The sequence below is a fragment of the Myotis nattereri genome, assembly GCF_964212035.1.
Source record: "Myotis nattereri genome assembly, chromosome: 13".
Classification (NCBI taxonomy): Eukaryota; Metazoa; Chordata; class Mammalia; order Chiroptera; family Vespertilionidae; genus Myotis; species Myotis nattereri.
Genome location: NC_138088.1, coordinates 8582658 through 8607908, shown reverse-complemented (window position 1 = coordinate 8607908; position 25251 = coordinate 8582658). Strand labels below are relative to the sequence as shown.

At 59.4% G+C, this 25251-nt stretch overlaps 1 protein-coding gene across 11 annotated transcripts in view; it reads right to left on the bottom strand.

Annotated features, from left to right (window-relative positions):
• Window positions 1–532: 532 nt before the first annotated feature.
• Window positions 533–25251, bottom strand: part of RASGEF1A (RasGEF domain family member 1A) — a 71627-nt gene continuing 46908 nt past the window's right edge. For 4 of the 11 annotated variants that reach the window (XM_081104462.1, XM_081104463.1, XM_081104460.1 and 1 more), the window contains exons 2-13: window positions 12189–12389; window positions 9138–9260; window positions 7197–7334; window positions 6630–6851; window positions 5939–6013; window positions 5438–5530; window positions 4858–4960; window positions 4699–4778; window positions 3804–3995; window positions 2833–2956; window positions 2310–2382; window positions 533–2051 (exon numbers count right to left, since the gene is read on the bottom strand). In XM_081104462.1, the coding sequence (XP_080960588.1) occupies window positions 2027–2051; window positions 2310–2382; window positions 2833–2956; window positions 3804–3995; window positions 4699–4778; window positions 4858–4960; window positions 5438–5530; window positions 5939–6013; window positions 6630–6851; window positions 7197–7334; window positions 9138–9260; window positions 12189–12383 (1443 nt within the window). In that variant the 5' untranslated portion in view covers window positions 12384–12389 and the 3' untranslated portion in view covers window positions 533–2026. Of the gene's footprint in view, window positions 2052–2309; window positions 2383–2715; window positions 2957–3803; window positions 3996–4698; window positions 4779–4857; window positions 4961–5437; window positions 5531–5938; window positions 6014–6629; window positions 6852–7196; window positions 7335–9137; window positions 9261–12188; window positions 12390–25251 lie in introns of all 11 variants that reach the window. The other 7 variants (XM_081104456.1, XM_081104465.1, XM_081104461.1 and 4 more) reach the window with 2 other exon arrangements.

Sequence of the window (25251 nt, the reverse complement as noted above, 5' to 3'; positions counted from 1 at the left end):
GGGGCCCGGGCGCTGTAAACAGGTGGCAGTGGGACCGGCCAGAGAAAAGCAGGTGGGAGTTCGGCTTCCCCCCTAGTCTCCTTGTCCTTCAGTCCCACAGGCCCTCACGTGCCCCCACCCCCTTGTCTTTAGTGCTCTTGTAGGTGATTCATTACAACGGGACTGCGTTCTGCCAACTGCCCTTTAGGGAGATGCCACAGGCGCCCAGCCTCCCCCGCCCCGGAAGAGCCCACAGAGCCCACGACTCTGCATGTTCGGTCAGTCCTGCAGTAGAGGAGCCCTGACCATCTCATTGAAGTTGGGCTTCCCACACTGAACATGGCCGTGTCACACAGCAGCTGCTGACATCTGGGGCCTAACTCTGAGGACCGCCGGCTGGGACCTGCCACCTGTGGGAGGGCCGTTTCGCACTTTTCACCTGCGAAGCCCTCTGCCAGGAAGCGGTGTGGATGAGAGCGGCCTGCTCCCGTTGAAAAGGCCGCGGGGCCCTGGCAGAGCTGGCGGCCCGGCCGCAGAGGACAGGCACACGAGGGGAGCAACATGTTCTTTTATTGATGCAAGTATGTCCAGTCACACCAACAGCTGACATGCTGTGTTACAGTACAGCTTGATGCTCACAGTTCATCTCAAAATACCAACACATCACAGTCAGGAGATGGACCCAGCTGGGAAGATGAAGTGGCAGCACAGACAGGCGAGGTGAGCACACAACTGGCCCCCGACGTGGAGGCGACGGGAAACTGCTTACACGTGGACAGAAAATGCTCTACCGCGTATTCCAAATATATACTCTCAGGTTTAAGCCTTTATCTCAAATACATAAACAAAGCGATATGTACTATCAATATACAATATGTACTATCTAGGACATCTGGAAAGTGCAAAAACACTGTGACAATACAGTGTAAATATTCTCGCTCCACCCAGTTACAGGCGACGGCAGCAGCGACCACAGAGCCACCCCTTCCTGAGGCCTGGCCCGCACCTCCGGGTGTCCTGGGAGCGGTGGGAGCAGCAGCTGGCAGGCCTCCCGCTGGAGGCGCCTGCAGAGCCAGGCGTATGGAGAGACCAGGGTGAGGAGCGCCACAAAGGAAAGCCACCACGAGGGCCACGCAGTCCGCGTGGATGGCCCACCTCCCGCTCTCAGGGAGCAGGGCGCCCCGGCCCACGGCCAGGATGTCGCCGTGGAGGGTGCTCCGTGCGTCTGGGAGTGGAAACTGCCTGCCAATGCGGGGCAGAGTGTGTCCCACGTACACCGAGAAAACGGACAATTGCACAACTCCCTCACCTTTCGTTATTTTAGATTTTCTATTTTCCTAAAATGTAGTTGAAGAAAGATTGGCCAGACATGTTCCAACAGAAAAATATGCCGCCAGGTGTCCCCCTGCCCCTCCCCCCCGACCCCAGAAATCCCTGATAAAGGAAAAGGAAATGTAAACTTTGGAAAGCCCGCACTCAAAGGTTTGCTTCCAGAAGTATGCGAACGAGACCTCCTGGCCTCCCAAGGCCTTGTGGGAACCTGGAAGCTGCGGCCCTGGCTTCGTGGGCCCAGGCTTTGCGGGCAGGCGCCGCCGGCCGCGGGCGCTGCGGCCTGAGCAGAGCGGGCCGCCCTCTGGGACCCTCTAAGGCACCAGCCCTGACATCCGAGACACTGGCTGGAAGGGCGTCCAAGCAGGCAGGGCTCACATTGGTTTTGGTTGGGTTTTTTAAAATATTTTCTCATTCGGTGAATATAATCAAAAGTAGAAAATAAAAATCTACGCTTCATTAGGCCAAGATGTTATCATGGATGCCATCTCCCATGATACTCCTTCCCCACCCCTCCCTGAACCAGGGCGCTGCCCTGTTATTTAAAAGGAACAAAAACACTTTGCGCCAAAGGTTGATGCATGAAATAATTACCATTTTTTCCATAAAAGTTATATACAAAATGGGCCCCAACCAGTGAGGCCGCCCCATCTCCACCCAGGTCAAGGTTAAAGCTCGGTTCACGTGCGCGTCCTCGGTCACAGGCCGCACCCACGCTTCAGGCTCTGTTGAGGAGAGTGGTCCTAGAGGGGACGGGCACAGCAGTCAGCGGCTGGCAGGCCCCTCCCCAGCAGTCCGGAGGCCTGGACTCCAGGCCCCGGCCATTGGGGGGGGTGGGGAGGGAGACGGGACATTCAAACCCAGGTCCTCAGCCTCCTTCCACTGGCAGCTGCCTAGACCCCTTCCTCCCGCGCCCTCGGCTGCCTTCCAGAAGGCAGGTCCGTGATGCCCGTCCCCGTCCTCTCCCCTCCTTGCCTGGGTGGCCCCTTCAGTCCTCCTACCTCAGGGTCTTCCAGCTGTCCTTCTCCATGTGGTTCTCAGGCCCTTCGCTTTCGAAGGAGGCGATGAAGAGTGCTGAGAGACGGAGGGCCGCTCAGACGCATGTCCGCATGCAGTCAGCCCACCCCTGTCCCTTCTCCAGCCCTCATGGCAGGGACAGCGAGGCTAAGAAGGGACTCCGGGACCCAGGGGCAGTGGCCTCTGGCGGGGCTCGTCCACAGATCTCTGCCGTGGGAGGTCCCAGGCCCCTCGAGGCCCCGCGCTCCCAGCTACCTGCTCGGGGGCCCTGCTTGGTGCTGGGTTCTGAGCGCTGGCCCGAACCCGCCTGGCTCTCAAGTGGCCTCAGAGACTGGTCTCCTTTGTCCTTATCCTTCTGTCCTCTGCCCACCACGCCCCTCACAAACTCACCTGTGGCCGGGCTTCTCCTGTGTGGTGTGGGGATAGTGATCGGCCCCCCATGGAGACCAACAAGGGGGAGTCGAGGCCAGGCGCTGTGGGGGCTGCTGCCAGGCGGGGCGGCCTCACCTTCCTCGCTGTAGATGGGCGCCGTAAGCAGGTAGTTCTGAATCTTCTTGTCCTTTTCAAAGGGACACTCCACCCGCGTCCAGGTCATGAACTCGTGGATCTGTCTGGAGATCTCCCAAAATTTCTGCAGGGGCAGAGGACAGCGGTGTCCCCGTCACCTCGGTCAGGGCCAGTGCTGCTCCCTGCCCAGTGCCAGCACCGGAGGCGGGGGCTCCGCACAGCTGACTGCGTGGCCACGAGCACGAGCACGCTGTGCAGCGTCAGAGCCAGCAGGCGTCCCAGAGCACGCACCGTCCTGCCCTCCACCTGGGCCATCAGGCTGGCGGCCCCTGCTCAGGGACCCAACAGGGCCCCACCCCTGACCCCGAGCTGAGGCAGTCAGACCAGCCAGACCAGACAGCACCACCCATCTGAGCATGTCATCATGCCACTCTCTGGGGCCCGTGTGGGAATCCATAACCCCCTCCCACCCTGACCTGTGTGAGGTGAGCGCTGGATACCCAGCTCTCCTTGCACCTCCCAACCCCACCCCTGACCTGTGTGAGGTGAGCACACAGCTCCCCCTGCCCCTCCCCAAGCACCTCTGTCCCACCCTCCTGCCCTTGGCCAGGCAGGTCTTTGTTTCCATCTGGAGTTCTGCTGCCGCCTCCTCCCTGCTCGAGTCCCTCTTACCTAAAGCCTTCCTGGTTCTCCCAGTGGGACCAGTGTCCTGGGCAAATGGAGGTTCCTGTGGCTCCAGGCCCTATAACCAGGGCACCCACCCAGAAGGGTGGGGCCAACCTCACAGCTCGAGGTCACATAGTGTGACCACCTTGGAGCTGCCAGTCCGACAGGCCCTCTGCACAGGGCCATGGCCTTGCCGCTCTCCTGCACAGGTGGGTCCTGCCTGCCCTGGGCGGCCGGGAGGCCTGCCCTGCTCTGTGCTGGGACAGCCCGACCCTCCCTCTGGGCCACAATGGGGCTGAGCTCACCTTGAAGTTGATGTGCCCATTGGGCAGGTGGTTGGTGTGGATTTTGTGCAGGAAGTAGATGTCCTTGACGAAAAGGTTGAACACAGGAATCACAATCTTCTCTCGGCTGCTGTTGGCCATCTGGGACCTCTGTGTGGCCCCCTGGAGGGCCGTGCGGTAGTTGCAGAAGTTGCTGGAGGGATCCATGTGGTGCTGTGTGCGGATGGGAGGGAGGGAGGGGGGAGGATGCATGTGGTGTGCAGTGCTTCCCCCGCCCCCTTTGCAGAGGAGAGAGCCCGCTGATGAGGAAGGCACTTCCCCTCTGGGCAACTGGGACTGTCACCCAGAAAAGGCCTCCCTTCCAGGAGGGGCCCAGAGGTGCCGGCTGAGCGCAGGGCCATCTGGGTCTGGGTCTGAGCATCACAGGAGAGCTGCAGAGAAGCCGCACAGCCCCCACGCCTCTTCCCTGCCCTCCTGGGCCTGCTCTCTCCTCCTTCCTTTCAAGCCCTCCTTTGCCCCCCTGCTTAGATCGACAACTCCCAACTCTGACCAGCTGCACAGACACACATGGCAAAAAAAGAACTCTGTGATCAAATACATCTGGGCCAGGCTGCGCGTGAACTCACCCGTCAGCCCTGGGCCACCCGGAGGGTCTAGTGCCGCAGAAAGTTGGGCCAAGAAAAGGCCCACGTCTGCTGAGTCAGCATCAACCACTGCAGGGCTCAGGGGCCCACTTTTGTCAAACTCTTTAGCAACTACTCCCAGAAGCATCTTTAGGCGATGCCAGATCTGACTGAAGGCAGGGCTGAGGACAGCCCAGCCCCAGCCTGCACTGCGGGCAGCAGGCCTGAGCAAAGGGTACAGTGTGGGGGAGGCCCACCTCCTCAGGCCAACACAGGATGAGGCCGGTGCCTACCTCCAAGACATCGAACTTGGCCGTCTTCACTTTGGACCATGTTTTCTTCAGCCGAGCCACAGGACTGAGGTTCATGCCAGCTGCAGAGAAAAGCGAGAAGGGTCAGGGCGGGCAGGTGGGCAGAGAGGAGCTGGGTGGGCAGCCCGGCCGGACACTCACAGATGATGGCCATCATGGAGTTGAAGTTCCCGATGTTGAAGCACTCCCGGGCCACGTCGATGAAGAACTCCAGCATGCGGGTCCGCTGCTTCTTCTTCACCACCTGCAGCAGCCAGCAGCCTCAGCGTGGGCCCCACGAGGGCCGCGCCCCCCACCACCGGCCCCTGAGGGCCTCTGCTTGGAGCTGCCCCAGGGCCCACAGAGCTGTCAGACCCGGGGGTTGGGGGGGGGGCGGGAGGGGGACTGCAGAGGCAGGAAACACAGCTGTGGCGTGTCTGATGCGGACAGGAGGATGGCGAGAGGCCTGAGGGGCCCGGATGAGCTCAGACTGTGCTGGGCACAGGGTGCCCTCCATGATGGGTCTCCATCGCAATTTAAGGCATCACAGTCAGATGTGTCGGGGGCAGGGAGGGCAGCAGCTCCAAGGCCCTGACAATGGAGGCTCCTTATCTCCACTTGCAAATTGTCAACGTCGGGGGGGGGGGGGGGGGGGGGGGCAGGAGCACATGAGCGTGTCTGGGGCAGCCCTGTGGGGGTGGGGAGGAGACGCCACCGCCCGTGGCTGCTGTGCGGTGCGTACCCGGCACACCTCGGTGGCCACCAGCATGCTGAGGCAGTTGAACCAGTTGTCGTAGGCCTCCAGGCTGTAGGTCTTGGTCGGGTCCCCTCGGCACTGAGGAGGACACAGCAGGTCACGGGAAGCCCAAGGACGCTGCTGGCACCGCTGCCCAGCCCTGGCCCAGAACGGAGGGGCAGGGACCTTGTCCCGAGGAGGAAACTGCAAGTGATAGTGAGTGGGGGCCACTGGACAGGTCCCCTAGGCCAGCCTGGGGCTCCACAATGCCCAGGGCTTGCCTTGGAGGCCAGGCTGGGTGCCCCAGCCCCTGGGAATACGGGCCCCCCCCCCCCCCCAGCATGCATCTCCCGGTGCGGCCTCCACTGACCCCCTGGAGCAGGCGCCAGGAAGCCGGACCACATCCATGGCTCAGACACTCCAGCGGAGCTCAGGCGAGCTGCCTGGGGTCTCCGCCCACCCTGCACGGGATGCAGGTCCAGGCCCACCCGCAGGCCAGCCCCTCACCCTGTGCTTGTCCCGAGAGTCCGTGTGGCTGACGATCTGCATCAGGTCCTGGGGGTGGATGCTGCTGACCCTCTCCTGGGGCGGGCGGGAGACAGCACGAGAGTGGTCAGCCTCCGGCCTCGAGGCCCCCGCTCGGCGTGCAGGGCGTGTTCGGAGCGGCGGTCAGAACTAGTCTGCAGGCGTGTGCAAGGGCCCCTCCTTGATCCGAGCACCCCGCCGGGGCCATCCCTGCCCGGGCCCCTCCACAAGCACCCAGGGCCTGGAAGGCCCTCCTCTGGAGCGGAGGGAGCAGGGCTGCAAGGAGTGGGGTGGAAGCCTCGGGCCGTGGCTGCCATGTTCAGGGGACCTGCCCAGCCCGGCACAGGTGGGATGAGGCGACAGGGTGGGAGACCTGGCTCGCCCCCTCGAAGTCCCTCACCTCCATCCTGGGGCCACTTTAGTCCTAGCCACCCTCCCCCTCCCCTTAACACAGGGCTGCTGTGCCCCCCGGAGGCCTGGGGGCCAGGCACAGAGAAACCTGCTGTAAGTGGACACATTGGCCAGAGGCAGTGATCGGGGTCTCCTGACACCCCGCCCGCCCAGCAGGGAAGCCTGTGGTGCTGACATTGAGAAAGCTGTGGGGGCTCTCACGGCCCTGGACAAGCAGGAGTCCGCGCACCCAGCCCACCCAGAGCGGCTCGCGCGCACTGACCAGCTCAATGTGAGTCAGCTGCTGGGCCAGCACCAGGGGGTCACAGCACACGCCCAGGATGTCCTTCTGAGAGGCCGGCGGCTTGGCCTTGAGGATGGGCCCTTTGTCCACAGCCGGCGAGCGGAGCTTCTCCCGCAGCTCCTGCAGCTGGCTCCGGGCGGCCAGGGACAGCAGCAGGCTCTGCGTCAGCTGGGCAATGGCCTTCTTTACCGTGCCGTTCTCCTGCGGGGCAGGGAGCATGGGGGCGCCAGCACAGGCTGGCGGCAAGACCACACCTCTCAGGAGGACCTGCCTCATCTCCCGGGACATACCCAACGCTGAGCCCACATGCCCGACCCAAACCTGCCCTGAGCACCTAGGCCTGACGGAGTGGGGCACAGTGTGGGCCCCTCTGAGGCCCTCTGGACAGGTGGCTTAGCGGGCTGCCTGTGAAGAAGGGATCTGAGGGCCAGAGCAGGGCCAGAGCTGTCCCTAAGGAACCTTCACCCCTTTCACGCGTGTGTGTGCGCACACACACACACACACACGCATGCAAGGAGCTCCACCTGAGCTGAGGGAGGCCCTCACCTCATCACACTGCATGATCCGGTGGGTGATGGCCTTCAGTTCAGCCATGGCCTTCTCGTCCTGGAAGTCACAGGGGAAGGCCTCTGTCCACTCCTTTAGCAGCTGCACAATCTTGGCTGAGAAGGACTTCAGCATGGCCTGGAGGTAGGCACAGGGGAGGCCGACCCACCAGAGTGAGTGACAAGACAAGGAGTGGTAAACCACCCAGGCCCGCTGTGCTCGGCGGGACGACCCCCACAGGGCCACCAGCAGTTTGGTCATACCTGCGTTGTTGTGTGTTCGCCTTGGGGACCCTGAGAAAGGAGATGCCTACCCAGAGGGCTCCTGGTAGCTAACTGGGCTCACATTTTTAAAAAACTGCCAGGCAACTGTTTCTAAATGGGGTCTCTCACGCATGCCACACATCAGGGAGAAGCCAGCACTGAACTGCCCATCTGCACTGGGCTCCTGCCGTGGGAGCCCAGCCTTATAGAGGAGCTCCTGGAATCCTAGTTCAACCAATAGGACTGACACTTTCCCCATCCAATCAGAACTGCACAGCTATCTCTCCATTAGCACCAGTCAGAGCTGCTCCATTCCAGCCAATCAGGACAGTGCTTTTTGGACCAATCAAACTGTGAGGATTTGGAGTTCTCATTTGCATAAGGACAGACCAATCTGGGACCAGGGGCGGGGACCTCTCTCTATATAAATCAGCTCCCTGTTGCTTGGGGGGCTTACCTTCCCCTTCCACTGAAGATTGTTTCCCTGGCTGGAGCTGAAACATCGATGACTGGCCAGAGCCCCCAGAGCCGTGCTGCTTCAGAACTGAGCTGTGACACTATCCCAGTGATGGCGAACCTTTTGAGCTGGCCGTGTCAGCATTTTGAAAAACCCTAACTTAACTCTGGTTCCGTGTCACATATAGAAATTTTTTGATCTTTGCAACCATAGTAAAACAAAGACTTATATTTTTGATATTTATTTTATATATTTAAATGCCATTTAACAAAGAAAAATCAACCAAAAAAAGGAGTTCGCGTGTCACCTCTGACACGCGTGTCATAGGTTCGCCATCACTGCTCTGTCCTGAGCTGGCCCACAGCTGTTCTGTAGCCAACGCCATGCTGTTTCATAATTGAGTTGCTTGCACTGAATAAAGTTTCCTTCTTTGCCACACCCCTAATTAGAGATTCGCGTTGGCATTGAATTGGTGCCAAGGACCATCAGTTGACACCCTTAAGGTAGTTCTCTTTTTCACTTAAGTGAACTCATTTTCAGAAACTCCAGGCTTCAGCCGGTGTCTGTGCCCATGGTGCCCACAGCGCCCGGGACGGCCCCTCTCAAGAGGACTCAGAGGGCCCAGCTTCACAGGCCTCTGCCGCACAGCCTGCCGAGCGCGGCCCCCGGGAAGGTGGAGGGAGGGTCATCAGTCCCCGGTCAGGGGTCAGGCTCGCTCTGCGCGGCCCCAGGAGGCCCTGCCAGCTGGCTGACAGCTTGCCTGCCACCCTCTGCACCAGACCCTGGGCTTCTAACACCTCCCCTAAGACCCAGGGCCTCGGAGCTGCGGTGTCTTGACCATCCTGACTGCCCACAGCCTGGCTCTGTCGAAGGGACAACAGTGGCAAAGGCCGTTTGAGTCGCTGAGAACTCCCAGGAGCAGACCCCAGCCTGAGGTGCTGCACCCCACCCCCTAGAGGAGGCAGGGACCCAGGCCCCTCTGGCTTCTTTTGCACCAATGGAGCCAGGCCTCCACTGGGGGGTACTGGCCCTGAGCAGGAGGGGGGTGAAGGCCCACCACAGCAGTTATGCCAGCACCCTGAGCACATCCCAGGGCATCAGGGAGGGCCCGGCCAGGCTCAGCCAGATGCTGCCAGCTGGCACTCAGCATGCTTCTCTTAGAGCAGGCGTGGGGGCAGCCAGGGGCACCGGACAGGTAGCATCAGGTCAGCACGCCTTTACCTTCTCAGACCCGGCCTCCAGCTGCTGCCTCTGCTCCAGGTAGATCTGCCCTACACGGGCCAGCAGGTCATGAGGGGGCATGAAGACCCGGGAGCTCAAGAGAAATGTGAAGATGTATGTTCTCTGAAGAAGAAGAAAAGGAAAGGGGGAGGAGGGAGGGCGAAGTGTGGGTCAAGCCTGGTGGGGCCCATGCCTGCTGCTCCCCTCGGCCCTGCTGGCTCCCAAGCCGAGCATCGCCAGGCAGCGGCCGTGGTTCCGCGTGGCGTACTTCACCGTGGATGCCCGTGGATGCGAGGCACAGATCACCCCACTTCGCAGTGGCTCAAGGCCTTCCCAGTGAGCTCAGCTCCCAGCAGTCTCACTCCACGGGCTTCTCCTCACCCTCTGTCCTACCCCAAGATGGGCGCTAACCAGCCTTGGATGTTGGGAGGACTCTCCCGGCCTGGGCGAGCCTGCTGCCCAGCCCACCGTGCCCCCTGGCCTGGCTCCAAGCCAGCTTCTTCTCCAGACCCTCACTGGCCTGCCCGTGGGCCCAGCTGGTGCGGGGAGTGGGGTGGTGGGGGTGGGGCCTGTACCTCTGTCAAGGACTATTGCCAGGCCCTGTGCAGTCACTAACCAGCAGTGGGCTTGTGCCAGCTGCCATGCCGAGGCCCTGTCCCACCCCCATGCACCCTACCACCGGCTCTGCAGTGCAGGCTCAGAGGGTTCCTCAGATCTGGGCTGAAGGGAGGCAGGGAGCAACCCCAGCAGGCCCTGGGAGGGGGTTGTGGATGGAAGGAGGGGGTTGTGGATGGAAGGAGGGGGGTGTGGATGGAAGGAGGGGGGTGTGGATGGAAGGACAGGGTTGTGGATGGAAGGAGGGGTTGTGGATGGAAGGAGGGGGTTTGGATGGAAGGAGGGGGTGTGGATGGAAGGAGGGGGTGTGGATGGAAGGAGGGGGTTGTGGATGGAAGGAGGGGTTGTGGATGGAAGGACGGGGGTGTGGATGGAAGGAGGGGGTGTGGATGGAAGGAGGGGGGTGTGGATGGAAGGAGGGGGGTGTGGATGGAAGGAGGGGGGTGTGGATGGAAGGAGGGGGTGTGGATGGAAGGACAGGGTTGTGGATGGAAGGAGGGGGTGTGGATGGAAGGACAGGGTTGTGGATGGAAGGACGGGGTGTGGATGGAAGAACAGGGTTGTGGATGGAAGGAGGGGTTGTGGATGGAAGGAGGGGGTTTGGATGGAAGGAGGGGGTGTGGATGGAAGGAGGGGGTTGTGGATGGAAGGAGGGGTTGTGGATGGAAGGACAGGGTTGTGGATGGAAGGAGGGGGTGTGGATGGAAGGAGGGGGGTGTGGATGGAAGGAGGGGGGTGTGGATGGAAGGAGGGGGGTGTGGATGGAAGGAGGGGGTGTGGATGGAAGGACAGGGTTGTGGATGGAAGGAGGGGGTGTGGATGGAAGGACAGGGTTGTGGATGGAAGGACGGGGTGTGGATGGAAGAACAGGGTTGTGGATGGAAGGAGGGGGTTTGGATGGAAGGAGGGGGTTGTGGATGGAAGGAGGGGGGTGTGGATGGAAGGAGGGGGTGTGGATGGAAGGACAGGGTTGTGGATGGAAGGAGGGGGTGTGGATGGAAGGAGGGGGTTGTGGATGGAAGGAGGGGGTGTGGATGGAAGGAGGGGGTTGTGGATGGAAGGAGGGGGTGTGGATGGAAGGAGGGGGGTGTGGATGGAAGGAGGGGGTGTGGATGGAAGGACAGGGTTGTGGATGGAAGGAGGGGGTGTGGATGGAAGGAGGGGGTTGTGGATGGAAGGAGGGGGTGTGGATGGAAGGAGGGGGTTGTGGATGGAAGGAGGGGGTGTGGATGGAAGGAGGGGGTTGTGGATGGAAGGAGGGGGTGTGGATGGAAGGAGGGGGGTGTGGATGGAAGGAGGGGGTTGTGGATGGAAGGAGGGGGTGTGGATGGAAGGAGGGGGTTGTGGATGGAAGGAGGGGGTGTGGATGGAAGGAGGGGGTTGTGGATGGAAGGAGGGGGTGTGGATGGAAGGAGGGGGTTTGGATGGAAGGAAGGGCTTATGGGATGGAAGGAGGAAGTTGTGGATGGAAGAGTAGACAGCACCCCAGGAGGGAGGTGGTGTCTGACTTGGTGGGAGGCCAGGACTCCCCGGAAGCTCAATGGTCTCCAGCACCCTCAGATAAAAGCTGGAGGGCATGGGGGGGGGATTCTTCCCCCACCTTCTTTTTTTAAATATATTTTTATTGATTTCAGAGAGGCAGGGAGAGAGGGAGAGAGATAGAAACATCAATGATGAGAGAAAAATCATTGATCGGCTGCCTCCTGCACGCCCCACACTGGGGATCAAGCCCGCAAGCCGAGAATGTGCCCTGACCAGGAATTGAACCTTGACTCTCAACCACTGAGCCACGCCAGCCAGCATCTCCCCCACGTCCCCTAGGCTACGCCTGACTCACAAAGGCCAGAAAGCCCAGCTCTGCCCTGGGGACGAAGTGGGCACCGGAAAGGCCAGCCCAGCTTGGGTCTCAGAGGGAGCAGGCAGGCCCGCTGCTCCCAGAGGCAGAGGAACCCACATGTGACAAGGGAATTCTTTCTCTCTGGTCCCGTCTGGTCCGGCCATGCCCGTCTCATGCTGCGGTGAAGAGGGCGGTTCTGGACGGTAGGTGGAAGCTGCCCCTGCAGTGCGGGCACTGGCGGGTCCGAATGCTGGCGGTCGTGCAAGGCTGTCATCTCTTCACTTTGGACTACGGCGGTTCGTGCACCAGGCAAACCTCCCAGCTCAGGGATGGGACACGTGCAGGGTGAGGCCTCACAGGACTCCACAGCACCTGCTGGCCCTTCAGACTCCTCTTCCTCCCCCGGGCCCTGCACAGAACCTGTCACTTGCTGGCACCACTAGGGCCATCGTCCACCTTCCTGGGGGCCACAGGGAAGTCCCTCCCCCTGGCCCGCCATGCCCCTCCCCTGATACTCCTTCCCTGTCAGGCAGCAGTTTCCCCTGCAGCCCAGGTCACCCCCCTCCCCCACCACACCGTTCTCCAGGCCCAGCACTCACATCAGGGTAATAGTCCACTGTGGGGACCAGGTGCTCCATCAAGGCCTCCAGGGACCCGGAGATGAGGCGGCCATCCTGGAAGATGAGGTCCCCGGAGCCGCCGGCCCCACCTCCTCGCTCCCCCATGCCCGGCGGCACCTGTCCACTACAGCTGGGCCCAAGTACGCTGGGGCAGATGATGGACGTCTGGGGCATAGCTTCCTGCAAGAGAAGAACCGGCCATAAGGCATCAAAGGAGCCTCTGCCAGGCCCCCCCTGGCCCTCACGGTGAGTAGGGTGCCAGCGGACGTCAGCTCAAGTCCTGGCCAGTGTGGCTCAGTGTGTTGAGCATCCTCCTGTGCACTGAGAGGTGCGGGCTCGGTCGCTGGTCAGGGCAGGTGCAGGAGGCAGCCAATCTATGTTTCCCTCTCACAGTGATGTTTCGTTCTTTCTCGCTCCCGTCCTCACTCTCTAAGAATCAATTTAAAATCTTTTTTTAAAAAATCATAGACATCAGCTCAAGCGGACGGGTGTGCGCCGCTAGGTGTCTTCAGCACCTGCTCCGTGCACACCAGGCCTCATTCCAGGTGACGGACACACAGCCGTGCCCCCTGGGGTTAGCCAGCACTGGCAGAAAAAAGCGATGCCCGAGCCTGGAGGAGAACGTGAGCACGCGAGGTGGGGGTGGGCCAGGCCGCCTGGGGTAGGGGGCCTTGGCACACACGGATGGCGCCAGCTGTGCAGCTCTCTGGGATAAGAAAGGAACATTTGAAGCAGAGAGAGAGCAGGTGCCAGGTCCTGAGGCCAGTGTGTGTGGAGGGGATAAGCAGGTAGAATGGTCTGAAGAGGGACTGGCCGGGCCATGCACACGCCCAGAGCCAGAGTGCAGCCTGCTGTTTCTCTGAAGAGGCAGGAGGTGTGGGAGCTCTGAGCACAGGAGCGAAGGTCCTGTGAAGGTCCTTCACAGGATGAAGGTCAGGGTGAAGGTCACTTTGGCTGCCATGTGGAGACCCAGCAAATGAGGGACCTGAAAACCAGTTGGTGGAGAGATTGCGCAGCTCAGGTGGTGCTGAGACAGGTAGTCAGCCCGGAAAAGTGGAATAGGGAAGCTGAGACAGATGCTTAACCAGCCCACCTGGTTAAGTTTACAGCCACCTAGTAAATCCCCAGATCCCATCTCCCCTCAGCAAGGACACTTACGAGTAGATGGCTTCCCCTTTCCTCTCAACCAGAGGGTAAATAGCTTAAACCCCCTATTCAGAGGGACAGAGAGCAGAAACCCAGTTAGTGCCACTTGCCATGGACGGACAAAGTCAGGGGAATCAATCTCATTTGGGCTCATCAGATTAAAGCTGGTGAATATTCTACTGAGATCCTCCCCTCAATTCCCTAAATGCCCAGCCTTGATTTTTTTTATTATTTTTATTTTTTAAAATGTATTTTTATTGATTTCAGAGAGAAAGGTAGAGAAAGATAGAAACATCCAATTATGAGAATCATTGATTGGCTGCCTCCTGCACGCCCCCTAATGGGGATCGAACCTGCAACCCCAGCATGTGCCCTTGACTGGAATAGAACTGGGGACCCCTCAGTCCGCAGGCCAACGCTCTATCCACTGAGCCAAACCAGCTAAGGCAATGCCAGCCTTTAAAACCCTCCAGAGAAGGACCCAGCAAGGCCTCTCCCTTTCCCTCCCTCCTTCCCCCCAGCGTGTTACCTCTGCCTTTCTCCCTCCTAAGCTCCAAGGGCCCTTCTACTACCTCTGCAACTTTCTAAATAAACTCTCTTAGAATTTGCCGAACTCAAGAACCGAGGTCCAACGTCGCTGCCAACACCGCCAGCAACAGCAGAGGAGGAGGGGCCGACTTTGGACGTTACAGAATGGCCTCGGCCCGGCGACCAACCAGCACAGGGAAAGCCTGGGCGTGGGGCTGAGGAAAGATCTGGAACGTGCTTTGGGGCATGCTGGATTCGACATGCCTATTACACGTAGATGTCGGGCAGCAGCCCGGGGACTGGGTGCTCCCGTGCTGGGGCTGTCCCAGTGGCCTGGCCATGTGTGATGGAGCAGAGGGTCCCACCTCACTGTCCCCGGGCTCTCAGGAGGCCTGGGAGGGTCCAGCCCTTGGACGGCAGTGTCCTCACTGCCTGAGGCAGCAGCCGCACCGGGAAGGGGCTCTCTGGGGATTTGCCAGCCTGAGGCCTTGAAGGCTAGCTCTCCCTCATGCTGCAGGTGTGGCCTAATCCCACACACACACACACACACACACACACACTCACTCACACACACACACCTACACACACACATACATACACACCTACACACACACTCACACACACACCTACACACACACACCTACATACACACACATACATACACACTCACACACATACATACACACATACACACACACCTACACACACACATACATACACACCTACACACACACTCACACATACATACACACACACAACCTACACACACACACCTACATACACACACTACATACACACTCACACACATACATACACACACACAACCTACACACACACACCTACATACACACACTACATACACACTCACACACATACATACACACATACACACACACACATACACACACACACCTACACACACACATACACACACACATACATACACACACTCATACATACATACACACTCACACACATGCATACACGCACACATACATACACACTCGCACACATACATACACACTCACACACACTCATACATACACACACTCACACACATACATACACACACACACTCACACACATACATACACACACACACTCACACTCACACACCCTTGCTCAGACAGCCCCAACTGGGAGGGCAGGCGGGCTGAGGTCGGAGTGGAGGAGCCGGGCCTTCCTGCCTTGGTGGCGCCATGGTCAGGCTGTGTCCTGTCCGGTCACTGGAAGCAGGTGCCCTGCCCCAGTGCCCGCCTCCCCAGGCAGCCACGTGCCCTCCCCCTCCCAGGGAAGGGCTCCCTTGGCCCTTGGTGCTGACCTTGCAATGATGCCACTGTCCCTCGCCCCAGCCTGCTCTCTGGCCCAATGGGCTGAGCTCTGAGCCATTCTGGCCTCAGCTTCTCTTCTGTGCAGAGCAAACCATAGTCAAGATTATTTTCCTGCCATGAGAGGGCGCAGGCTGCTGCCCTCCTAGGAGGGCACAAACAGAGCAAACTCCCTCCCAAAGCACATCAACTGAGCCTCCTGGCCAAACACCTGGAGGCGCCTTAGAATCCTCTGGGAACCCTTTGGCAGGCGGGCAGAGCTCAAGGCAAGTCCCGGCACGTGGCAGGATGGGAAGGCCCCGGCCCTCGGAGGCTTCCCTCCAGGATGGGGGGAGGAACACGTTACATGCACACCCTCGGGCCCTGCGGCCTCCCGGGGTTCCGATGCCGGTTAGGCCGAGAACCGCTGACTAGAGCCGTCCTGCATTTTTCAGATGTTGAAACAGAAGCTCAGTGGGGAGGAAGCTGGCTGAGGAAATCTTCGGGTCTCCAAGTCCAGTCCTGGTGTCACTACCTCCAGGAAGCCTCCCGGGGGGAATCCCTAGACTACAGGATGCTTGAGGCTGAAAATGACCCTCACATCCTCCTGCCGGCTTGAGCCTGGCCCATGGTGCCCGCTGGGAGGGGATTTATTACTGGTGTGAATAGCAGTTTGCTGACATTTAAGTGTGCTGTTTGTGGGATGAAATAACAAAGGCAGGCTCCCCAGGCACCTCAGCAACCTCAGCCGCTCTGTGGCGCCGTCACTGCCTCCCGGGCCAGCCCTCCCCCCGAGGCCCACGTGCTGCGGCCACTCCCCCAGATCACTTAGTTCTGGTCTCAGAAGGTGACCCGTGGGTCGTTTCCTTGGTCAGTGGTGCTTTTTGAGTCACTGGCCTCTCCCACTGTGGAAGCTGCAGACCCTCTGGTCAGGAGGTACCAGGGGAGGGGCGCTATTGCCCCACTGACTCACACAGTCCCTGAGGGTCCCTCAGGGCAAGACCACCCTGGGTCCAGCCTGCAGGGGGCACAGTCTGGAGCGCTGAGTCAACACAACTCAGGTCAGAAGCTCTTTGTGGGGCCTCAGACAAAACACTTTAGCTTCTGAGCATTTGCAACTGCCCTACATCATGCACACAGACACAGCGCACACAGCATGCACACTGCATACACACATGCACAGCACACATACAGTGTGTATACATGCACAGCACACACAGCATGCACACTGCATACACACATGCACAGCACACATACAGTGTGTATACATGCACAGCACATACAGCATGCACACTGCATACACACATGCACAGCACACACAGCACACACACACGGTGTGTATATACGCACAGCACACACAGCATGCACACTGCATACACACATGCACAGCACACATACACAGTGTGTATACATGCACAGCACACACAGCATGCACACAGCGCACAAGTGTATGCAGTGTGCACACATACATAACACACACAGCATGCACAGTGCATGTACACATGTGTAATGCACGTGTGTGCACACCTGCTGAGGAGCACATTGCACCAAAGCATGGGCAGCATGGAAGCCGCCTGGACTGAGGGCCCAGGGGGGAAGAGGGCAGCTCAGCGGGGCAGCCTGGGTCTGGAGACTTCTGAGCCTCTCAGGAGAGGGAGAGGAGGATCTCAGGCAGCCCCAGTGCTGGGAGAGACCCTGGGAGAGGGGAAAAGAGAGTTTTAGGGGCTTTTTGCAGATGGTTACGAATGAAATTCCCTTTTGCAGCCTCTTCAAGAGACTTTAGCTTGAGATGTAGGCCCACTCCCTGCTGCGCTGCTTTCTCATGTGGTCTAAACAAACGGGGCCTTGGGGGACCCATGCCTCTCCATCGGGCAGCAAAGGAGACAGGAGCGTACCAGAGCCCTGCACACCCACGTGTACACAATTGTGGCCTGGGGCACCGTCCTAGTCCCAAACTCGGGTTGTGCCTGAGATGGCCTTCAGAGACAGACAGCCCATCCATCATCCCAGGAGCCCCTGGTCCCAGGAGCTGCAGCTGTGGCAGAGGCCCAGTCCGGCTTCCCTCTGACAGCGAGCGCACAGCGTGCACCCAGTCAGAGCACCCAGTCAGGCCCTGCTGAGAGCACCCAACAGCACAATCACTACACCTTCACATCCCTTTCCATGCACTGCACTCGTCCCCCGGGTAAGGGTGACATCCTTTCCCAGTGCTTTTCCTGCCTCCTGTACCCAGCCCCACCAGGTCCTGGGAGGCCTGACACGGCCCAGTGGCCTCCCATAGCTGAAGCCACAAACAGTACCTGGGAAAGGATATAAATGACGGGGACTCTAAAACCCGCCAATCCCTGCAGGATCCCTGTGCCCACAGCTGCTCGGGGCAGCCCTGCCACCTCCCTGGGGTGCCCCTGCCAGGGTCTGCTCTCACAGGGAGCTCTCAGTCCTGCGTTCCAGCCCTCAAGGGCGAGGTCCCTGCCCAGGAGCAGGATGGCAGGGAGGGGGAGGACAGAAAGAGGCTCAGGGTGGCCAGGAGGGACAGGGCCTCATCCTTCAGGAGCCGCATGGGAGGGGCCACTGCCCCGACCAGTCCTGCTCCAGGGCACGTGCTAGGGAGAGAGGCAGGGCTCAGGGGCATCCACCCCCAGCACCCGGTGTCTGCAGAGCCCGCCTCTCGGCCCAGATGGCCTGAAGGAGACACACTGGAAGGTGGCACCCGTGGTAACTGCTGGCCTCAGGCACAGCCAGCTCTGCCCCAGCTGACGGTGGGTGACAGTGGGAAGGGGAGTCTCCTGCTCAGCGGACAGGAACAGTGTCAGGCCTCCACTCAACCGTGAAAAAGAGGAGCTCTGAGGCAAGTTCCAGGGCACAGCCAGAATTTTCGGACCCCTTCCAGATCTTATAGTCCGCAGTCTGGAAATTTCTGAGAAACACGGAAGCAGAGCTGTGGGAAACTGATATAGGGTTAAGCCTCGGACTGACCTGCTGGCAAAGTCACAAACAAGTCCTAGCTTAGAGGGCACAGTCCTCTTAGCGTAATTAGGCTTGACCTTATAACACTCCCTAGATCTTATCTGGGAAGCTAATGGGCTGAGGAAGTGCAGGAAGTATAACCATGGTCAAAACAAGTGAAACTCACAAGAACAGTGTAACCTTGGTAACCACTACCTTGCTTACCGCTCACTATAAAAAGCTTGGTGAGGCTCAGCACAGGGGAAGTCCTTCCTCTTGAGTTGGACTCTCAGACCTGGTCCCCCAATATTCCCAAATTATTCTCGTGTCTTTTCTATTTCATTTGTTGTGCGGCTCCTCTTCCAGACCCGAACCCTGAACCACGCAGGACGTGGAGGGAAACACTTACGACACAGAGTCAAGCTTTCTTTCGTCTGTTCGTCCTCGGAAGTTGGAGCCACTGTGTGCTGAGCGTTACACATCTCATCTCACCCGATGCAACCCCTCTCACCCGGGGGCATGCAGACCCCCATTTCCCAGACGAGGACGGGCACACATCTGCCCAGGCCTGCCCGCCTCACAGCCCTGCTCCTTCTTGGAACCGTCACTTCCCCCATCGTTGTCCTTGGCCTGCACGACTCTAAGCATCAGGCAGAAGCCCTCAGCTGTGCACAAGGGAAAAGGCTCGTTCCTGGGCATTCTGCATGATTCCAGGAACGAAGAGGCTCCCAGAGGCTCTCAGCTTCCCGGACACCAGACAGAAATGGCCCTCAGGGCCCTTGGACACCAGACAGAAATGGCCCTCAGGGCCCTGGCCAGTGTGCTCAGTGGTTAGAGTATCAGCCCTCACACGGAAGGGTTGCGGGTCTGATTCCCAGTCAAGAGCACATACTGGTTGCAGGTTCATTCCCCAGCCCTGATCAGTCGACGAGTTCCCTTGCATCAATGTTTCTCTCTCCCTCCTCCTCTCTTCCACTCTCAAAAAAATCAATAGAAAAAATATCCCTGGGTGAGGATTAACCAAAAATACATAAATACATAAAGGGCCCTCAGGGCCCATCCTGCATGAGGCCCCAGGAATCTTCCCGAAGGTGGAGGAGGGGCCAGGAGCCGCGCCCCTGCCAGGCTGTGCACAGGGCGCTTCTCTGAGGCAGCGCACACGCTCACACTCACACGCGCTTCTATTTTTTAACCTGCTCAACAAAACAGAGAGTATTTTTAGCTCAGCAAGCTGTGAGGCATCACAATTAGCAACTGGAAATTACACACATTGCCAGTCCCCCTTCTGTTATCTGGGAGACACTGGGACGGCGCCCGGGAGGGAGCAGGTGCCAGCCCTGTGTCCCCACCCTGGCGGCCACTTAATCAAGAGGCCTGACTTCGGCAGAGATTTTGGAATGGGTGCTGCAGCGGAGCTGTCTCGAGCTTCATCCTGGTTCCAAACACTCCCGCCTCGAGGGGAGCAGGGCAGGCGCCACACTGCAGCGAGAAGACGCTGCGGGGGAGAGATCCGTGCTGGCCGGTGGGACCCAGCCAGGGCCAGGGAGCCCAGCTCTGCCAGGGACCCTGGCCTCCTGTCCCATCTGCAGAGTGAACTCTGTCACCTTCTAAAGGCTGACTGATTTTCTCTGAAGTCATGTGCGCTGGGGTGTGGCAGGAGGTGGGGTGCCCCACAGAGCCCTGCCCTTGTCCATTCGGTCACTCACTCATCCACGCTCACAGGCCTGCCTGGACACTGGGGGTGCAGCAATGGAGGACACGGGCCTCAGCCCTGCGGAGCCCACGGGAGCCGGCTGCGGCTGGCTTGCTCGAGGACCACAGGAGAAGCCCTGAGTTGATGGTGCCCTAAAGAGGAAGAAGACCCTGGCTTCCTGAGGAGGGGACGTCTGAGCCTGAAGGAGCCTCCTGGGAAAGGAAGAGCCTGCGAGAGAGGACGGGCGGGTGCCAAGGCCTGCGGACCTGCCCGCCTCCCACCTCACTTGCTTTCTGGAAAGTCTGCCCTGGAGCACTTCCACTTGCTCGCTCACTCACTCCAAGATCACTATTTCCTAATCGCCTGTGTCATTCTTGCTAAACGGGGATCTGTGCCAGGCTGCCCCTAACCCACCCCAGCCCCTGGAGTCAGGTCACATGGAGTCTCCTCCCACAGCTCTGGGGGAAGGGAGGGAGGAGGGGGGAAGGGAAGGGGGGAGGAGGCGCCCTCCCTGCCCTCCTCCAGCACAGCCCAGCCCAGGCCTGCATGGGCCTCAGGTGGGCTCCTCCTGCAGGATCTGGCAGGTGACCCCTTTAGGGGCCAGTCTGGGGAGCGGGATTAGCAGAGGGGGCCCTCACTCTACATAGCAGGGAACTCTAAGCAGGAAGTTTCAGGTCAACATAATTTGTAAGTGAAATGCTTATTTAAGTGTATGGCTCCAACCCCAGATTCTCTGAGCAAATAATGCAAAACCTTTGGGTAAACTCTAGGGGGTCCTCTGCAGGAGTGAGGATGTGGGCCTACCCTGAACTCACACCACCCGAGGGGGGAGTGAGAGAGGGCTACCCTGCCCTCCTAAAGCCATCGGGTGCCGAAGGCGGCCTCCAGAACCTGTGACTAAATTGTAACTAAGAACCTGCCTACGTGGGGCAGGGGGTGGGAGCTGGGTGTTCACTGGTGAGTCTAGGGGCCCCTGGCAACATCACAGAGGGAGAGGTGAGGGTGCTGGGAGGTATCCTGTCTGGACAGAGGTGACGCCGGGGACAGGCTGCAGTGCACTGTGCCTGTCGTTTCTGCGCTGTGAGGCGGGGGCCTGTGTCTTGGGCTTCCTCCCTCTGGCCACACAAGATGGCAAGAGTCAGGCTTCCCACCCCACGCAGGCCAGGCCATGTGGCAGAGGCAGCAGCACCACCTTATCCCCTCCTCATGTCACGTAGTCTCCCATCCTCTGATCCTGGTGTCCCCAGCTGGGCTCATAGACCAGAAAATGCGGCAAAAGCTGCAGACCAGCAGTGGACGGTGGCTTCACCATGGCCTCTGTGGTCCCACCTGCGGTGCAGGGTGCTGGGGGAGGGGCAGATAGAGGCAGCAGGCGCTGGGCCCTCTGGCTGGAGGAGCACAGGACTGCCCGCCCCCAGCTCAACCACCTGCGATCTCAGGTCCTCCTTCCTCTCCCCTCTTCTCTAATTCTCTGCTCCTGAAAGCTCCGTGTCCCTCCCTCCTCACTGCACACCCCTCCCCTTCCCACTCTGGGACCTGAAGTTTCTTGGAACTATTAGGATGCGGTTCCACTCCATCCCCACCTGGGGCAAAGTGGCACTCGCCCAGGGACCTGCCAGTGCCAGGCCCTCTGGGAGCGTCTGCACAGAGCACAGGCAAGCAACACCTGCTTGAGAGTCTTCTTGCTTAGCTCACCATCATTTCCGGAGATTCCAGTGGGTGCAAGAGGTTCTAGAAGCCAGGATCCTGCAAGCCAGGCCTTGCATCTGCCCAGGTGGCCCCGGGTCTGTCTGCCCTGCAGCTCAGGTGATTGGATCCCAGAACCCTGGGGACCCACTTCCTGCAGCTCTGCTGCCAGTTCTCCTCTGCATCCTCCAACCACAGGGATGGAGGGCCCGACCGCAACAACCCCCAGCACCTGAGGGGTCCAGGCAGGAAGCTCCCCGCTGGGGGCTGTCCCTCCCCCTCCAAGTCCCAGCTCTCGGCTCTTCCTAACTTTGAGCTGAAATGTGTCCCCCTGAGCTCCAGAAAGCCCTGGCTACTCAGGGTCTGGCTGCAAGCAGGAGCTGGGGCCCAGCAGGCTGGGAGGGAGGCCTGGGCACCCCATGAGCGGGAGCCAGCACCCTCCTCTGCACCTCCAGCACCTATTTCACAGGTGGCAGTGAGCAAGGCATGAGGCCACCGTGCTCAGGGCATGCTTGGGACCTGCTGGCTTGGGCAACACCAGAACATAGGACACTGACAGGCACTTGTCCTCAAGGTCACCTGCTGCTTTCTCAGACACAGATTGTGGGGGCCGGTGCTCTTGCCACCATGCCCAGCACAGCCAGTGTGCCCCTCCACAGACAAGGAAAACATGGGGAGAACCAGCAGTGGAGCTCATGGCCTGGTTGCACTGCCCTGTCCTGGCACGTGGGGCCCAGAGCAGCCCTGGCCCAGGGGTGGCTGTTCGGCCGATGCTCGGGCTGGGGAGTGGCAGGGGTGACCCGCCTCTGACAGGACTCTTCAGTTCTCACCCTCCTCCCACTCACCCCTTTGGACTTTCCCCCAGGGAAGTCCTTGGGAGGACACGCTGGCCCCGTCCCTGCAGCTCCCACCTCTGCATCCTTCCAGCCCAGTGGGCACTGGGGCCAAAGGGCGGCGGGGGACGTTTTCGTATAAACCAAGCTTCAAGAACTCACATTCAGAGATGCCATGAGGGTGGCCAGGCTCACCCTCCCGTGCCCTCTGGGCTGTAAGCCAGACTCCAGCCAGGAGGCCGCTGCCATGGGAACGGGAGCTAGGCAGCACCTCGCCAGCACCTCCGCTACAGAGGCCGGGCGGCCGGGACAGATGCTGGTCAGTAAGGCCTTGTTGCAGATGCGTGATTCATATTTTTCTTCCGAATCCCTTCCCATTCCCCAGTACTCTCTGTATTGACTGAGGAATCGCGCCCTCTCCTCTTCACACTCCTAAACACAAATTCTGCCGAGTCTGGGGTTTTCGTCTTCTTTCCCCTCCTTCTTTTCTTCTATTTTGTCCACTCAGCTTCTTATGCGGCTGCCCAGGGGACAAAATGTCATTGTCCACAATAACATCCCGTTATTGGGATGGAGCGGCCGAGGAGGCGCAGGGAGGGTTTCAGAGAATCCCTGCCCTTTCCCGCGAGCCACTGGCTTCCCACTCAGGTTTGGGGGGGTGGGCCCAAGGCAGAGAAGGGGAGCCTGGGGCCTCCTCTCCCCTTCACCTCTGGCCTCTTTCCCTCTTGAGCCAATGCCATCAGTCTTCAGGGGAGCCCCCAGCGCTCCGCATGTGGGTGGGTGACTCGAGCTCCTGGAGGCTGAGCGGGGCACAGGCTAGGACAAGAGCGCGTGCAAGCGGAGGGAACCTTAGGCCAGGCCTGTCACTTCTGCTGGCCCCTCCAGGTGCCTCTGAGGCAGAGGTAGGGCCGGTGCAGATCCCACCTCAATGGAAAGTGCTCCTCTTGGACCCCTTCTAGGCTCCGGCCAAACAGGTGCTCCCACCAGGAAAGGGGGAGGACCCAGGTTCCAGGAGGGAGCAGCTCGGCAGCTCCCCTTCCCAAGCAGCATGGCCCTGAGCCCTGAGCGAGCCCGACAATGAAGGGCTGTCAGAGCTGAGGGTCCTGGAGGGCAGGGAGGCGGGCCCTCTGGATGAACAGGTGGGGGGCAGGCCTCTACCCACCAAGCCTACCTGGGGTGCTGGGGTACAAAAAGAAAGAACACAGTTCTCTTATTTTTAAATGACATCCAAATAGGCTGATACTTTAAATAATACTTTTCCTTAAAAACAAACAAAAATCCATTCCCTTCCCTTGAATTTCATCCTCCTGTCCCTGGGACCTCACTGTGCTTCAGGTGCAGGGGCATCTGGTGCCACCCGAGGGGTGGGGGGAGGGAACACACAGCCCCCCACTGGGCCCAGAGCCAAGGCCTCATCCAGAGGCCACAGTCTCTCAGGGACTCACCAGGACACCTGTCCTGACCCTCCAACAGAAACCTCTCCCACCCCTGTGCCACCCCCAGTGCCACCCCCGGTGCCACTCTCTGTACACAGGCAGCTTCCCTGCTCCATGCCCTGTGTCCCCTGGCCCTGGAGGCTTACAGCCAGGCGGCTGGAGCCTGCCCAGCCCCCAGAAGTCCCCCCAGCACAGCCCCTCCAGCCCCACCCCCCAGGGCAGCGCACTTCCCCACACATCACAGTTCCATTTTTCTTGTTTCAGGACGGGCCCTTCAGGGACCTCAGAACAAGGCCCAAAGGGCTGAAGCCATCAACCTCGGTTAAAAAGCTCAGAAGCCGGGCAGCTGGTGTCTGAACCCTGGGGAGTGTGGCCATCACGATCTGATCCGAACCCAGGGCCAGCTGCACAGACTCAGGAGAACGACGGAGAGCAGCAGGTGAAGGCCAGTGGGGGCTGCCATCCTCAAGATGGATGAGGCCTGGCCAGAGCCAGAGGCCGCCATGCAGTGTCCCTGAGGGGCCCTTCCTGAAACAGCCCAGCTTTCTCACTGCCAATGAGTGACGTTCACAGAGGACTGCCCCCCTGCTGGCACCCACACATCCCCAGGGCGCCCTACAGGGCGTTGCTGCCCACAGATGAGGGGCAGCCCTGGAGGCTAGGACAGCCTGAGGCCACCGGGCTGCTGTGCCCAGGAAACGGGCCCAGTGCCCAGCACAAAGCAGGGAGCTCCTCCCCATGGGCCAGACAGGAGCCAGGACAACCAGAACTTTCTACGCTTCCTGACACTGGGAGATACCCAAGGAGATACTGGGGGGAAGGAATGGAAATACTGCAGTGCATTTTCTCAAGGGGGTGGGGAGGGTGGAACCATGAAGAGACAAATGCAGGAAACACCACGCCCCACACACAGGATGGCACGTCCTGCATCAGAGTGCCCATCGCAGCGTTCGCACAGCACCAGCGAAGCCCTGCGGAGGCCCAGGCAGGACCGTCCAGGGCAGCGTGACATGGACACGCCCTGAACATCATCAATAAGCGAACGGTGAACCCAAAGCATTCACCCACTTCACAAAATCCTCCCCAAATCATGTTTGGGTTCCAAACAATCAAACTCCAATTGCCGACACATCTTATAAGGAAACTCCTTATGCAATTTGATGCGGCTAAAGCTGTACACAGAGAAAAATTCATAGAATTCAGTATATCTTAAACAAGAACAAAGAAAACAAATGAATTAGCTCTTGATTCAAAAAGTTGAAAAGAACTTCTAAACAAAACAGACATCAGCAAACTGGAGGAAGGAATTACTAAGAGATAAATTAGTGGATTTAATGAAAGAAAGAGAATAGAACTTGCTGATTACACTCAAGAACTGATTTTCTTTGAAAACACAAATTAGAAAATCAACCTCTGGCAATTCTAATCAACAACAAAAATGGAAGAAAGGAAGGAGAATGGCAGTGA